General features: G+C 32.7%; 2 protein-coding genes across 2 annotated transcripts in view; both read left to right on the forward strand.

Annotated features, from left to right (window-relative positions):
- The window catches only part of LOC139525513 (dynein regulatory complex protein 12-like), a 195911-nt gene that overhangs the window by 21659 nt on the left and 150028 nt on the right, over positions 1 to 24224 (forward strand). The window lies entirely within an intron of this gene.
- Positions 244 to 24224, forward strand: part of LOC139525281 (uncharacterized) — an 80993-nt gene continuing 57012 nt past the window's right edge. The window contains exons 1-3 of the mRNA XM_071320483.1: positions 244 to 259; positions 2024 to 2164; positions 7160 to 7300. Of these exons, the coding sequence (XP_071176584.1) occupies positions 244 to 259; positions 2024 to 2164; positions 7160 to 7300 (298 nt within the window). The remainder of the gene's footprint in view (positions 260 to 2023; positions 2165 to 7159; positions 7301 to 24224) is intronic.

Consider the following 24224-nt stretch of genomic DNA (forward strand, 5'->3'; position numbering starts at 1 on the left):
GCCCAAATAATGAAATATTTGTAGTAAGCATGTTAAGTGAAAAAGTTACACCTCCTATTGCATAATAAAAGTTACTGAAATTGTATCTTCTGATTGTATAACTCTCTGTGACTAAAACCTTTTTCTCCAGAAGAATATTATAGCCAACAATACTATGAAATCTATATGAAATGAGTGCATACTCTTAAAGAAGCTCCGTCTACCAACAGAAACATTTTCTTCAAATTTGGATCCCAAATCCTTATGTCAGAGGAATCTGGTACAACCCAAAAACTTATTTGGATGGGTCTATAAATCAAATTTTTAATTTCTGATTTTAAATTGTTAAAAAATTTCACCTATTGATGATAATAAACACTGTAACAACTATACAGTGTTTCAACATTATTTCTCGCCATGTTTCTGCAATGTAACATTCCCACAGATACTGCATTAAAAGCATTCATCACAAGACCAATATATGATGAAAATCATCTATAATACCGTTACACAATTCTATTTAAGAAGAATTTCCCAAGGGAGATAATTTTACCATTTCTCATCTGTCAGAAAAAACTTAAATAGCTCAGTATCAATAATGAGACAAAGGAAAACAATGTGCTTCCAAGGAATGAGTACCAACTTCTCAAAATTTTTCTGAAGCACAGCTTATCAAGCATTTGCACCACTTCTTCTGTATTCACAATACAATCATCTAAACTCCGATCCATAATAAAAGAATCATCAATGTATAAACTATAGCATGTATATACTTCAAGTGACATTATTTCATAAATACATAGACAGGTTTTAAAACCTTAGTAAAAACTCTTGATGCAGAAGCCAATCCAAAACAAAAAACATAAATATCATATCAATGTCTTTTCCACATAAATCAGGAAATTGTGATATAAACATAAATGATGCTTAAATATGCATCTGTGAGATCTATAGATGTTAGCTCTATCTATATATATATATATATATATATATAGATAATTATCCTAAAGAATTACATCTAAACAAAAGATAAATGGTCCTGCTCCAGATGCTGATAAGCCACAAACTAAGTTTGTTTTAATTTTTTAAATAGATACAGGCCTTGAAGACCAATCTTTCTTAGGAACCAAGAAAATATAGGAAATAAACTGATTTTCCATTGATCGATCAACCTTTTAAATAGCTCTCTTAGCTATCAATTTTTGGACTTCTGAAATTAATTCATCCTTATGAAAGGTGAAATGTATTTAATTCAAAAAGGATAAACCTTGTGGTACATCATTAAAAATAATTTTATAACCATTTCTTAATAAATCTTATATCAATAGATCATAAGTAACATTTTCCAAATCATAAAATTTAAGTTATCTACTGTATATATAGCAACTGGTTGAGAAATGTGACCTCTTCGAGATTCTCTGTTCCCTTTTTGGAAACCTCTCCCTCTCAATGAAGGGAATTGCCTACTAGTATAGTCGCCCTGTTGACCAACAGAGCCTCTGCAGTTAAAAAACTGATAATGCCTTTCCCATAACAGCTGGGAGTAAATTAATTGCTAGACCTGGAACCTTTTCCAAGGAAACTATAATTTGCTTTAGAACCTTTGTATAAACACTAAGTTTGCTTTTTGCAATCATAACTAGAAATGTGATAAAGCAACTATCACAACAGAATTACAAATAAGTTTTATCATCTAAATATTTCTGAGCATCTCCTATGGGTTTAACCAGAAAACCATGGTAAAACAAACAAATATAATTTTACAATAAAATCCTTGTATTATCAAGATCCAATGGCTCATTCTTACAACAAGAAATAGCCAACTCAACAATAGGGGTGATGATCAACCCCTTAATAAAGTATCTCTGGGTTTCCTGCATCTTTGAAACCACAGAGTGGGCCTGTCTAGGCATTGCCATTTCGATTTTTTAATTATCCTAGACACACTAGGATTGTCACAGTTCTCAGTGTGATAGTATTTCCTCTATGAACTTTATATATTCCTGATTTTATCAAAATCATGATTAAACTGTTCAACAAACAGGAAGAGATAATGGACCATTAATCTCACTAAAAGAAGCCTTAAAGGCTTCTGAAAACCTTAATGCAGGATCAGGATCAAAAGACGTATCAAATTCAACTCCAGCTGGACTATCATCAGCCATGGCACATACTCCAAAAGGAGGTACATACACCGTATCATTTCAGTAGATAAGATCAAAATTTAGAACTAAATCTTCATTAAAGTAAGCCTCTAATGGCAAAAATTCAAATATAGCAGCAGGTTTCTCTACAAACTCTGCTAGAGTTGAAGGCAGTGAAACTGTCTCAAACCTCATGATTCATACAGGTTCTTTAATACATTAATAATAAATAGTAAATGTATCAATATACATGCCTATCTAAATCTCAACAGCACTTTCGTTAGAAACAATCACAAATCAAGTAGATTTTGAAGTTATACAAGTAACACTAGATTTTAAAACTTACTTTTTTCACGGTGTAGTACGTTGACGGTTGCTATTCGGAAAAAAAACGCGTCCACTGTTGCTATCCGAAACTTTTACGGTTGCTATCCGAAAAAACCCACGAGTAAACATGGTAAGTGTTTGAATTTCATCAATATTATGTATTAAAAAAACTTTGATCTTGTATGATATCGTCTTCACGGAATATAAGACATATTTGTCTAACGATTTCAGTTCAGTTTGATATTTTATATGAATTACTTTTCCAAATAATAAATAAAACAATCTAGATATTCAATTGGGAACGTAGGAGTGAACGAATTTATCGTCTAATTATTGCCATTATTGTCAAAAAACGGTAACATACTCATGATTTATACTTAGTTTAGTGCAAAAACACATTTTCAACACATGAAATATACATTTTTCCTATTCAATTTACGTTTACACAAGTTTTTCGACAAAATGCTAGACTACGGTTACTATTGGACAAAGGCACCGGTTGCTGATTTCTATTTGACAACTATTACAACGAGCATTTAGTAAAACAAATGCTAAATAACCTGAGATCAAATGCAATATCTTAACGCATTTTCTTTTCTATAAATAGTATGTATGGGGCGCCTGAGCATTACTATGTATCTATATTCCAGTACTCCTTTTAACATACTTTTATTATAGGTGTAATTTTTTTTAAATATTTCTGCAAAACATACATTGCTTAATTTCCTTCGTGTGTTTCCTGGTATCTAGTGAAATGAGTCAACCGGTTATGTATTACAACGGAAAATAACCAATAGTTCATTCGAAGTGGCTACAGTTACGTTGAACAATAATTGCCGGAATGCAAGATCGGATTGGGACTTGATTAATTATGAACGTTACACTAATATTTGAGTAAGCGTAGACTCAGATATTATTGTTACGTTCGTAATAAACCAGGTCACAAATCGATCTTTTATTCCGCCAATTAGTGTTCAATGTAACAGTATTTTTAATTATAGTTAAGTTATCAAATGTAGCTTAGTTCATTTTGTATTGATATTACCGACTTTTGAATCCGGACAATATTTTTTTTCGACAACGTTTATTTACTTTGCTGATATGAAATTCTTGTCCCGAGAGCACCGAGTGAAATTTAGATTTTTACTTCTTTAAGCTGTTGTTAATTGAATGGATAGAATAATACCGTCATATATCAGCCAAGAAGGTATCCTGTCGAAAGAAAACACTTGTACCGGATTCAAAAGTCGGTAATGTGAACATGAAATATTAAAGCTATATTTTGCAGTGCTAACATATATTCGAGTGACAAACGTGGAATATGTGAAGATACAATTTCTGATACTTTTTTTATTCGTTAAACTTGTTTTCGTTTTATAGAAAAGGTCTATAAAATAAAGGTTAAACAGTAAAATTCAGTCATAAAGGTAACATAAAATGATTTTTCCACAAGTTTTTACAGGTTCTGTTGCTTTGTCAATTATTTCCAATTGCCATGCCATTATGATCTATTATAAAACTACTAGGTTTTATAACTGTTTAAGAAGAGGATTTATTCAAAATACCTCTTGTATTCCTATAAATTTATCATCTTTAATTTCTAAAACATTCCAGAGGTGATGAAAATCATAACCATCACCCTTGTAAGTGTAAACATCATTCTAAACATCTTGCAAAAACAATACATTTGCATAAACAAATTCAGCCATTGTAATACAAAAATGTGTACCTGTGCAGGTAAAACACGTGTAAATTGTGAAAAGTACTCACGACCTTCAGGTGAATAGAAATACTTTTAAATATCTACCTGTTTAACAAACAGGAGTATGAATTAAGTAACACATGTGCCGTACATCGTACTAATGCAAAAACTTAATGAAAATATAAAATTGTCATACATCGTAGACAATAAAATATTTAATTAATTTCCATGAATACTTGTCATACATCGTAGACAAGAAATTTTTAAATTCATTTCCATCATCAATTGTCATACATCGTAGACAATTGAGGAATTATTATCTGTAAATAACAACATAACATTAGAACTTGTCGTACATCGTAGACAAGTTAATGTAACTTTAATAACTTTCTGCCAAATTTAAGATAAAAATAAAATAACTAAAAAGAACTTATGTGAAGTGTTCACTTCAAACCCTCTAGAAAAATAATGACAAGTTATTATGGAACAGGTGCTTATATACTAGGGTCAAGGTCACTGGCCAGCTATAGGTGATTATAGTTTGTTTCTTTAAACAGAGATATTATATGTAAGCTTCACCCCTCATAGAGAAGTAAAGCTAATTCATTACTTGAGACCGAAGGCGAAATATGAATAAGAATTAATAATTTCGTTTCCGTGTTATATATGCGTCACACCAACACTTAATTAATGATATATACAGATATACACATTAAATGTTATGGGGTGGGGTTGGGTGAAAAGCAGTGGTTCAATACACCTGGTTATGTTATCTCTTAATAATAGTTTATTGTGTATTTCAGTTATTGACTAGACATGAAGTATTTGCTTTCACTGCTGATTCTAACTAACTGGTATATAATACAAGGTAATTAAATGATAATTATGTCTATCTATATAAAGCAAAGGAGCAAGAACGGCTCGGGTCATATTTTGCAATGAATTCTAATTTGAAATTGTAGCTGGAAATATGGACAAATTTAGGGCTTTATCGAACATACTCCTTTTAGATAAATCACAGAAAGATTGAATTAAGTTTAAACAAAAATAAATAGCCTTTATCTAGGTTTCGAATACTGTAAAGTGCTTTAAAACAATGAAACTGTTTGATTTTTTTTTTAGTTCTAAAGAATAAATGAAAAACATGCATATGTGAGGGATATGATTGAACAGTGGTATACTAATGTTGCCTTTATTATCCCATTGTTTACGAACAACTTGTGAAATAGAATTGCTATAAATGAGTCATAAACTGCCTCGAAGAATATTGATCAGCTTGTGGAAAGATATCTTATTGAAACACTAAATAAAAAAGAATTGAATGAAAGTTAAAACGTTTGATACTATGAGGACTATGCTTTTGCATTAAATCGGCTAGAATAAAATAATATACAAAAGCACAAACATCCAAAAAGGAATGAAATAAGCCTGAATAACACGCTTTCCGAAATCCAGATTACACGAAGAGGTGGCATTTGCGTTTAAAAGATCATTCGCTTGAAGTAAAATGTTGTTGACTTTAAATTCTTATACACCAAATTATTGATTCCGACTTGAAAGAATATACGATTTACTTCATTTTCACAATTAGAAAACATATATTATTTAGACATCGGATTCTGACTTCTATAAAACTGAGTTTTACTGTGCATTTTGCTGTGTTTTGGTTTATGCTATCTTGGCTAGAGGTTTAGGGTGTAGACATCCCACGGATCATGTTTAACCCTGCCGCAGTTTGCGCCTGTCCCTAGTCAGACGACTCTGGACTTCGTTAGTCATATATTTTTAAATTTTAGTTCATTTATGTGTTTTGGAGTTTATAGTGATGATAATGTCACTGAACCAGGACACATCTTTGTTTAAAGGCTAGCTGAAGCGTGCTTCTGGGTGCGGGATTTTCTCGCTGTGTTTCACACCCATTGGTGGCCTTTGCCTGTTTTCTGCTCTTTGGCCGGGCGGTTGTCTCTTTGACAAGTTCGCATTTGCATTCTCAATTGCAATTACATTGCACCGTTTTGTATCATGATAAGGTCTAAAGTAGTTACTTAGATTTAATAAAAACATATGAGATTACTAACATTAATTGAATTAGTTTAGAACTGAAAATGTTAAAAAGGAATTCATGCATGATTTCTATAGATACAGTGCAATGATCATAAAATTTTTCATGTTTTTTTTTCTCATTAAAATGAAACAAGTGGCCATTGTGCCTTGAGCACAATTTTAAAATGCAATCTTACAAAATCAGGAAAAAAAGGATCCTCAATATATAACTTTCTGAAATATACACCCCCCACCCCCCCCCCACACATATATATTATATATATGTTGACTTACCATCCAAAATTTGACATCTTATCTCACCTAATCCGCGAAAATTGGAAAGAGATCGAAAAACATTCTAAACTATCCAAGATCTTTCCCGAGCCACCTGTCCTGGCTTTCCGTAGGCCCAAAAGCCTTAAAGACTTGCTGGTGAGAGCTGATTTATCCTCTCAAGCAGGCTCTTCATCTATGGGCTCTTGCAAGGGTTGCGGAAACAAACGATGTCTGACTTGCAAACAAATACTGGATACACTAAGTTTGCTTTTTGCAATCATAACTAGAAATGTGATAAAGCAACTATCACAACAGAATTACAAATAAGTTTTATCATCTAAATATTTCTGAGCATCTCCTATGGGTTTAACCAGAAAACCATGGTAAAACAAACAAATATAATTTAACAATAAAATCCTTGTATTATCAAGATCCAATGGCTCATTCTTACAACAAGAAATAGCCAACTCAACAATAGGGGTGATGATCAACCCCTTAATAAAGTATCTCTGGGTTTCCTGCATCTTTGAAACCACAGAGTGGGCCTGTCTAGGCATTGCCATTTCGATTTTTTAATTATCCTAGACACACTAGGATTGTCACAGTTCTCAGTGTGATAGTATTTCCTCTATGAACTTTATATATTCCTGATTTTATCAAAATCATGATTAAACTGTTCAACAAACAGGAAGAGATAATGGACCATTAATCTCACTAAAAGAAGCCTTAAAGGCTTCTGAAAACCTTAATGCAGGATCAGGATCAAAAGACGTATCAAATTCAACTCCAGCTGGACTATCATCAGCCATGGCACATACTCCAAAAGGAGGTACATACACCGTATCATTTCAGTAGATAAGATCAAAATTTAGAACTAAATCTTCATTAAAGTAAGCCTCTAATGGCAAAAATTCAAATATAGCAGCAGGTTTCTCTACAAACTCTGCTAGAGTTGAAGGCAGTGAAACTGTCTCAAACCTCATGATTCATACAGGTTCTTTAATACATTAATAATAAATAGTAAATGTATCAATATACATGCCTATCTAAATCTCAACAGCACTTTCGTTAGAAACAATCACAAATCAAGTAGATTTTGAAGTTATACAAGTAACACTAGATTTTAAAACTTACTTTTTCACGGTGTAGTACGTTGACGGTTGCTATTCGGAAAAAAAACGCGTCCACTGTTGCTATCCGAAACTTTTACGGTTGCTATCCGAAAAAACCCACGAGTAAACATGGTAAGTGTTTGAATTTCATCAATATTATGTATTAAAAAAACTTTGATCTTGTATGATATCGTCTTCACGGAATATAAGACATATTTGTCTAACGATTTCAGTTCAGTTTGATATTTTATATGAATTACTTTTCCAAATAATAAATAAAACAATCTAGATATTCAATTGGGAACGTAGGAGTGAACGAATTTATCGTCTAATTATTGCCATTATTGTCAAAAAACGGTAACATACTCATGATTTATACTTAGTTTAGTGCAAAAACACATTTTCAACACATGAAATATACATTTTTCCTATTCAATTTACGTTTACACAAGTTTTTCGACAAAATGCTAGACTACGGTTACTATTGGACAAAGGCACCGGTTGCTGATTTCTATTTGACAACTATTACAACGAGCATTTAGTAAAACAAATGCTAAATAACCTGAGATCAAATGCAATATCTTAACGCATTTTCTTTTCTATAAATAGTATGTATGGGGCGCCTGAGCGTTACTATGTATCTATATTCCAGTACTCCTTTTAACATACTTTTATTATAGGTGTAATTTTTTTTAAATATTTCTGCAAAACATACATTGCTTAATTTCCTTCGTGTGTTTCCTGGTATCTAGTGAAATGAGTCAACCGGTTATGTATTACAACGGAAAATAACCAATAGTTCATTCGAAGTGGCTACAGTTACGTTGAACAATAATTGCCGGAATGCAAGATCGGATTGGGACTTGATTAATTATGAACGTTACACTAATATTTGAGTAAGCGTAGACTCAGATATTATTGTTACGTTCGTAATAAACCAGGTCACAAATCGATCTTTTATTCCGCCAATTAGTGTTCAATGTAACAGTATTTTTAATTATAGTTAAGTTATCAAATGTAGCTTAGTTCATTTTGTATTGATATTACCGACTTTTGAATCCGGACAATATTTTTTTTCGACAACGTTTATTTACTTTGCTGATATGAAATTCTTGTCCCGAGAGCACCGAGTGAAATTTAGATTTTTACTTCTTTAAGCTGTTGTTAATTGAATGGATAGAATAATACCGTCATATATCAGCCAAGAAGGTATCCTGTCGAAAGAAAACACTTGTACCGGATTCAAAAGTCGGTAATGTGAACATGAAATATTAAAGCTATATTTTGCAGTGCTAACATATATTCGAGTGACAAACGTGGAATATGTGAAGATACAATTTCTGATACTTTTTTTATTCGTTAAACTTGTTTTCGTTTTATAGAAAAGGTCTATAAAATAAAGGTTAAACAGTAAAATTCAGTCATAAAGGTAACATAAAATGATTTTTCCACAAGTTTTTACAGGTTCTGTTGCTTTGTCAATTATTTCCAATTGCCATGCCATTATGATCTATTATAAAACTACTAGGTTTTATAACTGTTTAAGAAGAGGATTTATTCAAAATACCTCTTGTATTCCTATAAATTTATCATCTTTAATTTCTAAAACATTCCAGAGGTGATGAAAATCATAACCATCACCCTTGTAAGTGTAAACATCATTCTAAACATCTTGCAAAAACAATACATTTGCATAAACAAATTCAGCCATTGTAATACAAAAATGTGTACCTGTGCAGGTAAAACACGTGTAAATTGTGAAAAGTACTCACGACCTTCAGGTGAATAGAAATACTTTTAAATATCTACCTGTTTAACAAACAGGAGTATGAATTAAGTAACACATGTGCCGTACATCGTACTAATGCAAAAACTTAATGAAAATATAAAATTGTCATACATCGTAGACAATAAAATATTTAATTAATTTCCATGAATACTTGTCATACATCGTAGACAAGAAATTTTTAAATTCATTTCCATCATCAATTGTCATACATCGTAGACAATTGAGGAATTATTATCTGTAAATAACAACATAACATTAGAACTTGTCGTACATCGTAGACAAGTTAATGTAACTTTAATAACTTTCTGCCAAATTTAAGATAAAAATAAAATAACTAAAAAGAACTTATGTGAAGTGTTCACTTCAAACCCTCTAGAAAAATAATGACAAGTTATTATGGAACAGGTGCTTATATACTAGGGTCAAGGTCACTGGCCAGCTATAGGTGATTATAGTTTGTTTCTTTAAACAGAGATATTATATGTAAGCTTCACCCCTCATAGAGAAGTAAAGCTAATTCATTACTTGAGACCGAAGGCGAAATATGAATAAGAATTAATAATTTCGTTTCCGTGTTATATATGCGTCACACCAACACTTAATTAATGGTATATACAGATATACACATTAAATGTTATGGGGTGGGGTTGGGTGAAAAGCAGTGGTTCAATACACCTGGTTATGTTATCTCTTAATAATAGTTTATTGTGTATTTCAGTTATTGACTAGACATGAAGTATTTGCTTTCACTGCTGATTCTAACTAACTGGTATATAATACAAGGTAATTAAATGATAATTATGTCTATCTATATAAAGCAAAGGAGCAAGAACGGCTCGGGTCATATTTTGCAATGAATTCTAATTTGAAATTGTAGCTGGAAATATGGACAAATTTAGGGCTTTATCGAACATACTCCTTTTAGATAAATCACAGAAAGATTGAATTAAGTTTAAACAAAAATAAATAGCCTTTATCTAGGTTTCGAATACTGTAAAGTGCTTTAAAACAATGAAACTGTTTGATTTTTTTTTAGTTCTAAAGAATAAATGAAAAACATGCATATGTGAGGGATATGATTGAACAGTGGTATACTAATGTTGCCTTTATTATCCCATTGTTTACGAACAACTTGTGAAATAGAATTGCTATAAATGAGTCATAAACTGCCTCGAAGAATATTGATCAGCTTGTGGAAAGATATCTTATTGAAACACTAAATAAAAAAGAATTGAATGAAAGTTAAAACGTTTGATACTATGAGGACTATGCTTTTGCATTAAATCGGCTAGAATAAAATAATATACAAAAGCACAAACATCCAAAAAGGAATGAAATAAGCCTGAATAACACGCTTTCCGAAATCCAGATTACACGAAGAGGTGGCATTTGCGTTTAAAAGATCATTCGCTTGAAGTAAAATGTTGTTGACTTTAAATTCTTATACACCAAATTATTGATTCCGACTTGAAAGAATATACGATTTACTTCATTTTCACAATTAGAAAACATATATTATTTAGACATCGGATTCTGACTTCTATAAAACTGAGTTTTACTGTGCATTTTGCTGTGTTTTGGTTTATGCTATCTTGGCTAGAGGTTTAGGGTGTAGACATCCCACGGATCATGTTTAACCCTGCCGCAGTTTGCGCCTGTCCCTAGTCAGACGACTCTGGACTTCGTTAGTCATATATTTTTAAATTTTAGTTCATTTATGTGTTTTGGAGTTTATAGTGATGATAATGTCACTGAACCAGGACACATCTTTGTTTAAAGGCTAGCTGAAGCGTGCTTCTGGGTGCGGGATTTTCTCGCTGTGTTTCACACCCATTGGTGGCCTTTGCCTGTTTTCTGCTCTTTGGCCGGGCGGTTGTCTCTTTGACAAGTTCGCATTTGCATTCTCAATTGCAATTACATTGCACCGTTTTGTATCATGATAAGGTCTAAAGTAGTTACTTAGATTTAATAAAAACATATGAGATTACTAACATTAATTGAATTAGTTTAGAACTGAAAATGTTAAAAAGGAATTCATGCATGATTTCTATAGATACAGTGCAATGATCATAAAATTTTTCATGTTTTTTTTTCTCATTAAAATGAAACAAGTGGCCATTGTGCCTTGAGCACAATTTTAAAATGCAATCTTACAAAATCAGGAAAAAAAGGATCCTCAATATATAACTTTCTGAAATATACACCCCCCCCCCACACATATATATTATATATATGTTGACTTACCATCCAAAATTTGACATCTTATCTCACCTAATCCGCGAAAATTGGAAAGAGATCGAAAAACATTCTAAACTATCCAAGATCTTTCCCGAGCCACCTGTCCTGGCTTTCCGTAGGCCCAAAAGCCTTAAAGACTTGCTGGTGAGAGCTGATTTATCCTCTCAAGCAGGCTCTTCATCTATGGGCTCTTGCAAGGGTTGCGGAAACAAACGATGTCTGACTTGCAAACAAATACTGGATACCCAGAATTTTAACAGTCACTCCACTGGCACAGAATACACCATATTTTGCAATGTTAATTGCAAGACTTCAAATGTTGTGTATCTCTTACAGTGTAAATGTGGTAAACAGTATGTTGGCGAGTCAGAACAGCCGTTTCACAAACGAATGAACGGCCATCGTAGCAACTACCAATGCAAGCCAGACCTCCCTCTCAGTCGACATTTGAGATCCCCTGGCCACACTAAGGCAGACCTCAATCGACTGACTATTAAAATCATTGACCACAACTCTGCTTGGTCTAAGGAGGATAGACTTGCTCGGGAAAGATTTTGGATAAGAAAATTAATAACTTTGGCACAAAATGGGATAAATGAAAAGATGTAGTTCGACTCCGTGTAGTGCTTCAAATTTAGGTTATATTACTTATTATTACAGTCTCTGTTTCTTTTTATTGACCTTTTTCATTTATTAAATAAATTTGTTGAAGATACCAATTTAAATTGCTTAATTTTTTGAGGGATGTATAAGTACCAAGCCACGTTCTTCTAGTTATACTTAGACAAAAATTATTATTACATTTTAACGGCCGTTTGTTCGCGATGTTTAAATATTCAGACTCTGTTACAGCTACTTTACTCTGTCAATTTCAAATATTTTAAAATTTAGATCGTTCAGTGCTGTCTATTTGGTAATTTTACAGATGTTATCATGCTTATACATGTTATACCATCATAATTGTCGTTCCCGATAAAGTTTTAGAATTGTGCTGGTTCAAATCGCACATTAATTTTTGTATTTTAAGCATATATATGTGAGTTCTCTGTTGTAATAAGCCATATAACCTATGTCATGTTTAACAAATTTTTAGAATGATGCAAGCGTCTTAACTGATGTTCGGTTTGACTTTTTTACTGTATAATTTCAAGATTTAGTAAAAGTTTAATCTAAGAAGACTTAAAGATGATTCATTTAACATCAGAATCTGACTGACGAAGGATATCTATTATCCGAAATATTTCTAAATAATTACATGTATAGTTACCTTTTTTGTATTTGGAGTTGTTGTGTACACTTTTTTAGGCGTTTATATAATTTATTTATTGTGTACATGTATCGTTACTCGTAACGATCCAGAGCCCTCGTCGGTTTGACTTTTTTATTGTATAAATTTCAAGATTTAGTAAAAGTTTAACCTAAGAAGACTTAAAGATGATTCATTTAACATCAGAATCTGACTGACGAAGGATATCTGTTATCCGAAATATTTCTAAATAATTACATTTATAGTTACCTTTTTTTTGTATTTGGAGTTGTTGTGTAAACTTTTTTAGGCGTTTATATAATTTATTTATTGTGTACATGTATCGTTACTCGTAACGATCCAGAGTCCTCGTAGGGAAAATCGTTGAATACTATTCAGACGTTTTATATATATATATATATATATACAACTCGTCTAAACATCAACCCAACAATGTTAGATCTGTAAATTTGCTTTCGCAAATTTTTGGTTCTTCCCTCGCCGGGATCCGAACCCATGCTACTGTGATATCGTGACACCAAATCGCCTGCACTGCAGCCGTCCCGCTAGACCACACGACCACCTGGGCTCTCTTTTAAAAGAGCTTTCGGTGGGCATGTGTTACCTTTCCACGTCAGTTTTAATCTAGCGGCGTACTACAGTACATGATATATAAGGCATGAATATGTTATTGTTACAGATCAGCTAAATTATCTATAGTAAAGGATCCTACAAATTAATGTAAGATACAGTCACAGAAAATAATTATATTCATAAGTACGTCTGAGTCAGTGACAACCCTACAACAGATGTATTCATCGGATCGCCATCAATGATGGTGATACATGGCTGTGTACATAATGTATATACAACTCGTCTAAACATCAACCCAACAATGTTAGATCTGTAAATTTGCTTTCGCAATTTTTTTGTTCTTCCCTCGCCGGGATTCGAACTCATGCTACTGTGATATCGTGACACCAAATCGCCTGCACTGTAGCCGTCCCGCTAGACCACACGAACACCTGGGCTCTACAAAAATAAAGGTAACACACGGCCACTGAAAGCTTTATTTTTGTAGTTCCTAGAAAATCAACCTAACGATGTAAGAGTAGATTTGATTCGTAACTTCCTCCCCGGCGCCGGGGCTGGATATATATATATATATATATATATGTACTGTAGTACGCCGTTAGATTAAAACTGACGAGGAAAAGTAACACACGGCCAGCGAAAGCTCTTTTTATGAGAGCCCAGGTGGTCGTGTGGTCTAGCGGGACGGCTGCAGTGCAGGCGATTTGGTGTCACGATATCACAGTAGCATGGGTTCGAATCCCGGCGAGGGAAGAACCAAAAATTTGCGAAAGCAAATTTACAGATCTAACATTGTTGGGTTGATGTTTAGACGAGTTATATATATATAACGGGAGGTATATATTGAAAATGATCCTTCCTTAAAAGATATTTTTCCATCACCTCCCGTTATGGCTTACCGCAGACCCAAAAACCTCAAAGATATTCTAGTAACATCCAAAGTATCTAAACAGGAGATATCAACAATCGGAGGTTATACACCATGCGGAAGGGGCAATTGTAAGTGCTGCAAAGTCGCCAACATCGAAACCCAATTCGTCAGCACAGTCACAAAGAAAAAATACAACATATTTATAACATCAAATTGCAAAACGCAAAATTGCATTTATGTTCTAACGTGTGGAACTTGCAAAATAAAATATGTTGGTGAAACAGAAACACCATTTAACATCCGACTAAATAACCATCGGTCATTTTATACAAAAGAAAGGAACCGTCCAATTACAAGACACCTTTTAAGAGCAGAACATGATTTTGAAAACGTCACATTTCAAATCATTGAGAAAAATCAAAATTGGGATACACAAGGAAGACAAAAAAGATAGAGATTTTGGATGCACCAGTTACGAACTCTTGAACCTGATGGACTCAATGAGAGAGACGAAAAAAGATTTAAAAGCAAATCAAAACCATAATTATCTTGAAATCATACAAATTAATTTATAGAAATTCATACAATTAATCGAACATCTATAAATGTGTTAAACTTTTATTCCAACTTCATGTAGTTGTAGCTACAAACATATTTTATGCAACATCAATCAATATGTTACACTTTTTCTCAACTCTTGTATAGATTAAGCTACAAAAATATTTTTTTTGTCATGCATCCGATTTCACCTTGAGAGATGCACACGCCTGATGAAGCTAATTTGTTTAGCGAAATATTGCGTATTTCTATTTAACATCTAATAGTACTTTTTAATGTATTAATTAGTGTGTTTAAGTTATATTCTTAGACATATATATAATAAAAACTATAACACAAATTCCCATACGTTTCGGCCATTAGAAGGCCGTAATGGCCGAAACGTATGGGAATTTGTGTTATAGTTTTTATTATACAATCATTCAGAGACTTTACATATATAACTGTAATGAAGGTAATACGCTTAGATGCAGATTCAGGCCCTCTCTGTTCTTACAGAATAAAATTAAAACTTGAGAGCCTCTAGTTTAATTTGATGTTTCTATCAAATTTTTCTTCTTAGTTGATTTCTTCATATTCAACCTATTTATTATGATTTAAAGACATATTGTACATTATAACGCTACACACGATATAAATGACAGACACTTGATAGTATGACTAAACCTTTTCATGTTATGTAAACATGACAACTTGGGAACTAAGCCTACTTCATGCATGGTCGAAGGCAACTAACGCTAACTTTGTCCATGCTTCCATTTTTTGTAAGTGATTCTGAACATGCATAGCATATGTGGCACTGGACGTTTATCAATTAACAATCATTTTTTGATTGATTTATGAAGCACAAACAAAAAAACTTAAATTGTATCTAAATCTTTGCTATTGGACCTTTAAGGAAAGCAATACACAATTCGTAGGTAAGGATGCAATTATTTTTCTTCTTTTGTGTATTAATTTACAGAGGTATTTTATTCCATTTTAAGCTCAGCTGGCCCGAAGGGCCAAGTGAGCTTTTCTTATCACTTTGCGTCCGTCGTCCGTCGTCCGTCTTTATGAAATCTTCTCCTCTGAAACTACTGGGCCAAATTAAACCAAACTTGGCCACAACCATCATTGGGGTATCTTGTTAAAAAAAATGTGTGATGTGACCCGGCAAACCAACCAAGATGGCCGCCATGGCTAAAAATAGAACATAGGGGTAAAATGTAGAATTTGGCTTATAACTCTGAAACCAAAGCATTTAGAGCAAATCTGACTTGAATAAATTGTTTATCAGGTAAAGATCTATCTGCCCTGAAACTTTTAGACGAATCGGACAACCGGTTGTTGGATTGCTGCCCCAGAATTAGTAATTTTAAGGAAATTATACCGTTTTTATGCCCCACCTACGATAGTAGAGGGGCATTATGTTTTCTGGTCTGTGCGTCCGTCCGTCCGTCTGTCCGTTCGTTCGTCCGCCCGTCCGTCTGTCCGTTCGTTCGTCCGTCTGTCCCGCTTCAGGTTAAAGTTTTTGGTCAAGGTAGTTTTTGATGAAGTTTAAGTCCAATCGACTTCAAACTTAGTACACATGTCCCCTATGATATGATCTTTCTAATTTTAATGCCAAATTAGAGTTTTTACCCCAATTTCACGGTCCACTGAACATGGAAAATGATAGTGCGAGGGGGGCATTCGTGTACTGAGGACACATTCTTGTTTGGCTATTATCTTGAATATTATTATAGATAGAGATAAACTGTAAACAGCAATAATGTTCAGCAAAGTATGATCTACAAATAAGGTACTTTGTCTAAAACGGTCAGTTGACCCCTCAAGGAGTTATTGCCCTTTATGGTCATTTTTTACCAATTTTTTGTAATTTTTTCTAATCTTGTACAAAAATCTTCTCCTCTAAAACTACTGTTCCAAATTTAACCATACTTGGCCTTAATCATCATTAAGGTATCTAGTTTAAAACATGTGTACAGTGACCCAGCCAACCAATCAAAATGGCCGCCATGGCTAAAAATAGAACATAGGGGTAAAATGTAGATTTTGGCTTATAACTATGAAACCAAAGCATTTAGAGCAATTCAGACAGTAAATAAATTGTTTTGCAAGTCAAGATCTATCTGCCCTGAAATTTTCAGATGAATCCGACAACTGTTTGTTGGGTTGCTGCTCCTGAATTGGAAATTTGAAGGAACTTTTACCATTTTTGGTTATTATCTTGAATATTATTATAGATAGAGATAAACTGTAAACGCAATAATCTTCAGCAAAGAAAGATCCACAAATAAGTCAACATGACCAAAAAGGTCAGTTGACCCCTTAAGGAGTTATTGCCCTTATAGTCAATTTCTAATAATTTTGTAAATTTTGTAAATTTTTGTAAATTTTAACAAAATATTTTCCTCTTTTACTAATGGGCCAAGTTCATTATAAATTGAGATAATTGTAAGAAGCAAGAATGTTCAGTTAAGTAAGATCTACAAACACATCACCATCACCAAAACACAATTTTTTCATGAATCAATCTGTGTCTTTGTTTAATATGCACATAGACCAAGGTGAGCGACACAGGCTCTTAAGAGCCTCTAGTTGTATTTTATTTTGGTGTAAAGGTTAAGTTTTTTTGTTGATAGTGTTATCAATCTTTCACCTTTAACCAACTTCAAGTCATAAAATCTTCATTGGTATTGATTAGAATGAATTGATTTACACTTCCAAGGGTCTAACGGAGATCACACAATTAGATATATCCTTATAAACATGATGACATGTTACCGTTCAACCTCTTGCTGTCGGAGGGAGACGTATGTTCATATGTTTATTTGTGCAAGATTCTAAACATTGCGGTATCAATTTGAAAGAAAATACCAAAAATTATAGTGTAACATATTTTTTTTCAATGGGTTCTTAATGTAACGTCATTAGGGCGTGATTTGATATATCGAATGACGTTATTGTTGGGCTTGTGCCGTCACAAATGTCAAGCTGTTACATGAAATACAACCATATAAATTAGTGGCAATTTATTTTGAACTTTAATAACCACCCAATATTCAAAATTTAATGACTTAAAAAATACCCTAGTTGACATTATATATTATGGGTTTGTTAAAAAAACCCTTTAAATTATCTAGAATGCATGTTCATGACAAAAATAAATACACCAACTTAACAATACAAAGATCAAGGAAACAATTCTCTTTTTATTGTTCTAATCTCTACAATCACACTGACGTTGCATCACTTATCAAAAGATCACACGTCACTGCAACTTTCATACCGTCCCATTTTATATGGAATTCTTCGTAAGCTACCAGTAATGCTCAGTTTGGCTTGACTGCAACACTAAAATGCAATATGATAATTGCAGGTTTCATAAGAATGAGAATTGGATATCTCTAACTTTCAATATAAAGTAAACGATCCTTTGCCGAGTTTATTATGTCAATAATTACTACTAAATTGAATTAAGAGTGAATTTCTTTTCAATCAAAGTTTTGTAAACGTTGTGTGTCGTTTGTTATATTTTGTTAAACGTTAGAAACAAATGCATCGTTTAATCAGTGTTTACTTACCCTGTTTGAACTGTCAAAAATGTATGCACATGTTGTTTGTAAACTTACGCGGGAAAATAGGTTCTGTTTATTATTGTCAGTTCTTCGTCTCCATCAGATGTATGTAAATAACAGAACTGAAAGAAATGAGGGCATATACCTAATATACCTAAATTTGAGTAATATCGACATTATAATTGATTCAATGTTCAAGTTAGAAAGAAATGACACGGTTTTTTTTACTATCAAGGGACGAACGACAAACTGTAGTCGTATTTTTAGCGAGTTTAGAGTTTGTCAAAGTGTATTCAAACTTTGCAAAGTATGTTAGAAACAAATGATTTAAACGAGTTCTTGCTGAATAATAAAGGCAGCAGTAGTATAACGAAGTTCGAAAGTCATAAATCGATTGAGAGAAAACAAATCCGGGTTACAAACTAAAACTGATGTAAACATATCAACGACAAAAGGAAAACAACGAAACAACTGACACACTGAAGTGCAACAAAAAACCAAAACGACATCGAAACGAACCATTAGGTAGCCGAACTGCCATTTTCCTGACTTGGTACAGGACATTTTTTTTTGTACGCTACAGAACGTATTTAAATTTGATAGAAAGTGGATGATCAGGTGAAAACTGTGAGTGTTTTGGAAATAATTAAAGAAAGAAAGTTACATTTTTGTAAACTTTGAAAGTCACCAATGACTAACGGAAAGCTAATTGAAATGTCTGAATATGGTCTCATGATGCTTGATATGCCTTAGAAATTAATTTAATTTTCGTATTACCTTTTCGAGAAATTTGTTCATTCAAGAAAAAGAAAACAGGTCACAACAATAAGAAAATATGTATACATAATATTTGTTCTACCTATATTAATTAGAAACTCAATTTAAATTATAACATAAAGATGTCTGCTTTTTTTTCTTTTTTTCACACATTAATGTCAATATAATTGATTTTATGGACTGTCATACAAGTGAGAGGATAAACTAGCTTTAAAACCAAATTTACTCTACCATTTTCTAAAAAAGAAAATACCTGCATCAAGTCAGGAATATGGCAGTTGGTTCTATTCGTTTGATGTGTTTGATATTTTAATTTTGCTATTTGATAAGGCTCTTACCGTTTTGAATTTTTTTTAGAGTTTGGTATTTTTGTTGTTTACTTTTTATGTTACTTTGTTTAAAGGGGTATTGACTACGAGATTTACACACAAAAAAAACACCACCCAAAAAGCATACAATTGTGTGTTCAATCATTGATAAAAATGAAAAAGTGAAGAAAACATAATTCGACATCCTTGAATCCATATTCATGTAACCTTCAAATGAATCAATTAGATAGTGATTGGTTAAGCAACCTTCATTCGTGTTCCGCCTTTATGAGGAAAAGAATGTAAACACTGACAGTGAAACAAAGGCGAATAATCTGTCCTTTTAGAATAGAAAAATGTCATGGGGGCTTGAATTTATACCGATTTTATCACGGGTTGGAACTGTATGCAAAATATTTTACCTCGAACGACAGCGAGGGGTAACATATCGGCATAAAGGGCAAACCCGTGGTATGATCAGTATAAAGTCAAGCCCACGTGAATTATTGTTATTCTAATAGGACAAATACGGCAACTTCTTTTGGATCGAGGCGCTCTAGATGAATGCAAATATTTGCCGTTCTCATGAATACACGTATTATTTAATTGACAAAAAAGAACGGAGCAAACTGAATTCATGACCTGCTCTAACTGTTGCAGTAACGTATTTAGATAGGTTGGATGATTTTAAATGATAATTTTACATATACGTCTTATATGTTTAATACAAATGGATTATAACACATTTTAGCATCGTTGTTTACGTTTCCTTGTTGTGGTGATTTTCGGTTTGACAAGCGTGTATTTTCCCGTAAAATAATTATATTGTTACATAATCGTTCTAGGACGTCGGGAAGCTCATTCATAAAAAAAAAAACATATGATGTGGGAGTACAATCGGAACAGCCCAAACAATATATTCATATTTTACCATGCGTGTGAACTCAAAGCGTTTGAAGAACGTCATGTTAGAATTATTCTTTTACAAGTAAACACAATGACTAAATTATTTATTTAGCCTAAATAATGATATCAAACAGACCTAGAAATGTCAAATTGCACGAGGTCGCTGTCTATTTGTATTAATGTTTCTGTTTATATCGGGTTATATGACCGTGGGAAGTCTTCGAATGTAACTTTTTCTATTACATAACAGATATTGAAGTAGCTGCCTGCTTTTTACTGAAGTTATAAACAAATCGGTCTTTACTCGCATAACTTTTTTAGATTAAAATCCCAACAAGTGTTAATCACAAATAACCATAAAAATTAAGGCCAAATCTTAAATTCCCAGTATAATAATAGAACCTAACTACAGAATATATCGTTAACATAATGTCGTTCGAATAACGATTGAAATATTTGGCACTGGACGTTATGTCTCTTGTTCTTGTGTCTTTGGTAATGCTCGTTACCTAACATTAATTAAAAATACCGGAACTGTATTTTTTTTTATTTACATAGTAAATGATTAATTCAACTGTACTCAAATTATTTGTATGCACGTTCTAAATGAGCAAGAAATACTTGCAACTGAACAATAAGTAATTTCAGTCAAAAGTAAATTTATATGTTAAAGATTAAATTTTCAGTTATGATAATTATTAACAACCAGCATTAATCAAACTAATGTTAATAAATGACCACTCAATTAACTGTCATAGAACTGCTGTAAACGTTGTCAATGTCATTTTTGTCATCATGTATTAGCGCTAAAAGCCGTTAGACGTTCTGACGTTCAAAAGTGGACACGTTTGGGCGAATAACAATTATCGAACACGTTTGGGGGTACTACAATCGGACACGTTTGGGCAACATTGATTAATAAGGACACGTTTGGGGAGAATAGACACGTTTGAGGGAATCGGACACGTTTGGGGGGATGGACACGTTTGGGAGTGTTACATTTATTATCGAGCCAATTCATTTTTGATTAATTATTACAAACTTATTGAAACTTGGATATACGATTTATTTGTTATAAATCGAATGCAAGAATTTGAGTAAAATCGGTGAACATGAATTTGACAGATAATGCCCCTTAAGTGCACTGTAATGTGTAATTATAAGTTCGCAATGCACAATCAAAATTTTCATTCCATCAGCGCTGACATATTATGAGTACAGACAGTGATAGATTGAAGATATTTTGTATGCAAATAACTTAATTATTATTCTTTTAATTATTATTTGTATCCATACTATATTTATATGCATGGTGTAGTCCACTTTTTACAGAAGAAAGTCAAAGTAAACTTACAGTTTCAGGTGTTTTGGAATGGACAGTTATTGGAAAAGTTACAGAATATGGACAAGACGTGACATTATTTTGCAATGTTTCAAACTGCTGCCCCAAATACGCAGGGTGGGACAGGTGGACTCCAAAACACCGAATACTGTTTATAGATGTTAAAACAGCACGACCTAATAAAAAGTATGATGGAAAGATTTACAGAGATGGATACACCTTAATTATAAAAAATCTGACTGAAAAAGATCTTAATGTTTCTTACTCCTGTTTATATGGAGTTACATTCGGGGAAATAAAATTTCTATTGGAAGAAGATGTTTTTACGTGTAAGTACTGGTATAATTATGTTGTTATGGCAGAATAATGTGATATTAATAATTATATTGCAACATCGTTTGTAACGTTCATTTTGAATGGATAACGTCACCAATGTTCATGACATCAATTCACAATTGATGCCATGAAATGTACGTGCAAACGCAGACGACGTTTGAAAGATTTTAAATGTTTGATTTGAAGTTATTTTCTGTAAGTTTCTTTAGAATAGAAATAACAATAATTAATTTTAGGCTTAATTGGTGATTTATGGTCGGAGTTTAAATAAAGGCAACAGTAGTATACCGATGTTCAAAACTCATTAATCGATAGAAATAAACAAATCCGGGTCACAAACCACAACCGAGGGAAACGCATCAAATACAAGAGGAGAACAACGACACAACATTAAAATGTAACACACACAGAAACGAACTAAGCATTAGACAAAATCCGATGAGAATAACACATATAACATAAAAACTAAATACATGAACTTGGGATAGAAAAGATAATACAGTTATTTCCTAAATGGAAATGCGGTTATGAACAAATAAGATGACTTATCACCCCCACGTAGACATGTATTAGTTGTTGTATGTTTCAACCTTTGATAAATATCAACGTAATATGTAAACCAATGAGATAACACCAATTTCACTTAAAGACAAAAAAGTACCTAAAATTTATAGTAAAAAATATTTAAACAAAAACCGACCACTAATGAGATATGGTGAAATCAGAGTGTTGTCTTAACCTTCCCTTATTAATTCCAATCAGTGGAATATGAACTCATACGTAATGGGACAGATTTAGCAAATACAAAATTCAAATATTAACGTTGATCACTACAAGATGAAAGTTGATAATTCAATATCAAAGTTGATAATTCAATATCAAAGTTGATAATTCAATATCAAAGTTGATAATTCAATATCAAAATTGAAAATTCCAAGATAAGAGTCGATAATTTGAAAAAGAAGGATGGCCCTTATACCCTTCCGTTAATACAAATTATCTCCTTCCGTAAAACTTTTTGTTTAACGACTAGGGTTTTGCATTTTATTCTCAGTCATTTCCTAAACATATACATGTGTATCTCTAAATGTTATCAGTATGTCGCTATTTTGGTGTGTTGATAAGTTCGAAATTCGAAGTTAAGACATTGATTGACATGTTTTCATATGTTACCCTCCCGGTGAAAATTAACTTTATTCATATGAATACCTGTTTGTAATTTTGGTTCAGTAAATTTGAATCAATAACCAGATAGGTTAGAAGACACACACATTAGGTATGTTTATGCGAATGATAAACTTAATTTGATTGTAGACATAAGTACCAAGCAACCAAATGTTTCCACTGGCAACAGAACATTTTCGGAAGGTGAATTGTAAGTAAGGCTTTATTTTATTGAAATATTATGTTTATATCTCTTCTCCTAAACTAAATAGAAAACTGATTGTATGGATATTAGTCGGTACGAACTGAACTATGTGATACGTCCTTTTGAAACCACCTTATGTTAAACTACAGACAATCATGAGTCTGAACAAGCTAGTCGGTTTAAGCTATACCGAGCATTATATTTTATACATGTGTCATCTGATAGTCACGCAACGTTGTACATTGGAAGATCCAAATGTGAAGCTGACATTTTCTAAAAGTCATGTAGTACCTCAATTTTAACAAAATATGTTGACTATGTTGTCTTCCTGTACTCTAAATCACTGGCAGCTTTTTCATGTACAATGACCATAAAAGAAAGAGGAAAGATACCTGAGGGACAGTCAAACTCATAAATTGAAAATAAACTGACAACGCCATGGCTAAAACTGAAAAAGACAAACAGAAATACAATAGTACACATGACACAACATAGAAAACTAAAGAATAAGCAACGCGAACCCCACCAAAATCTAGGGGTGATCTCAAGTGCTCCGGAAGGGTAAGCAGATCATGCTCCACATGTGGCACCGTCGTGTTGCTCATGATATAACCTTGAAATCTCTTGTTAGATACTCAGTAAGCATACAGAGAAAGTGCATACGGTTTGTAATCCTTAAAATCGGTAAAATCAAAAACAAAAGAGCAGAAAATCATGTAGAAGCTAAACGACATTGTTTAGGAT

Source organism: Mytilus edulis, chromosome 5 (assembly GCF_963676685.1).
Source record: "Mytilus edulis chromosome 5, xbMytEdul2.2, whole genome shotgun sequence".
In the NCBI taxonomy this organism is placed as follows: domain Eukaryota; kingdom Metazoa; phylum Mollusca; class Bivalvia; order Mytilida; family Mytilidae; genus Mytilus; species Mytilus edulis.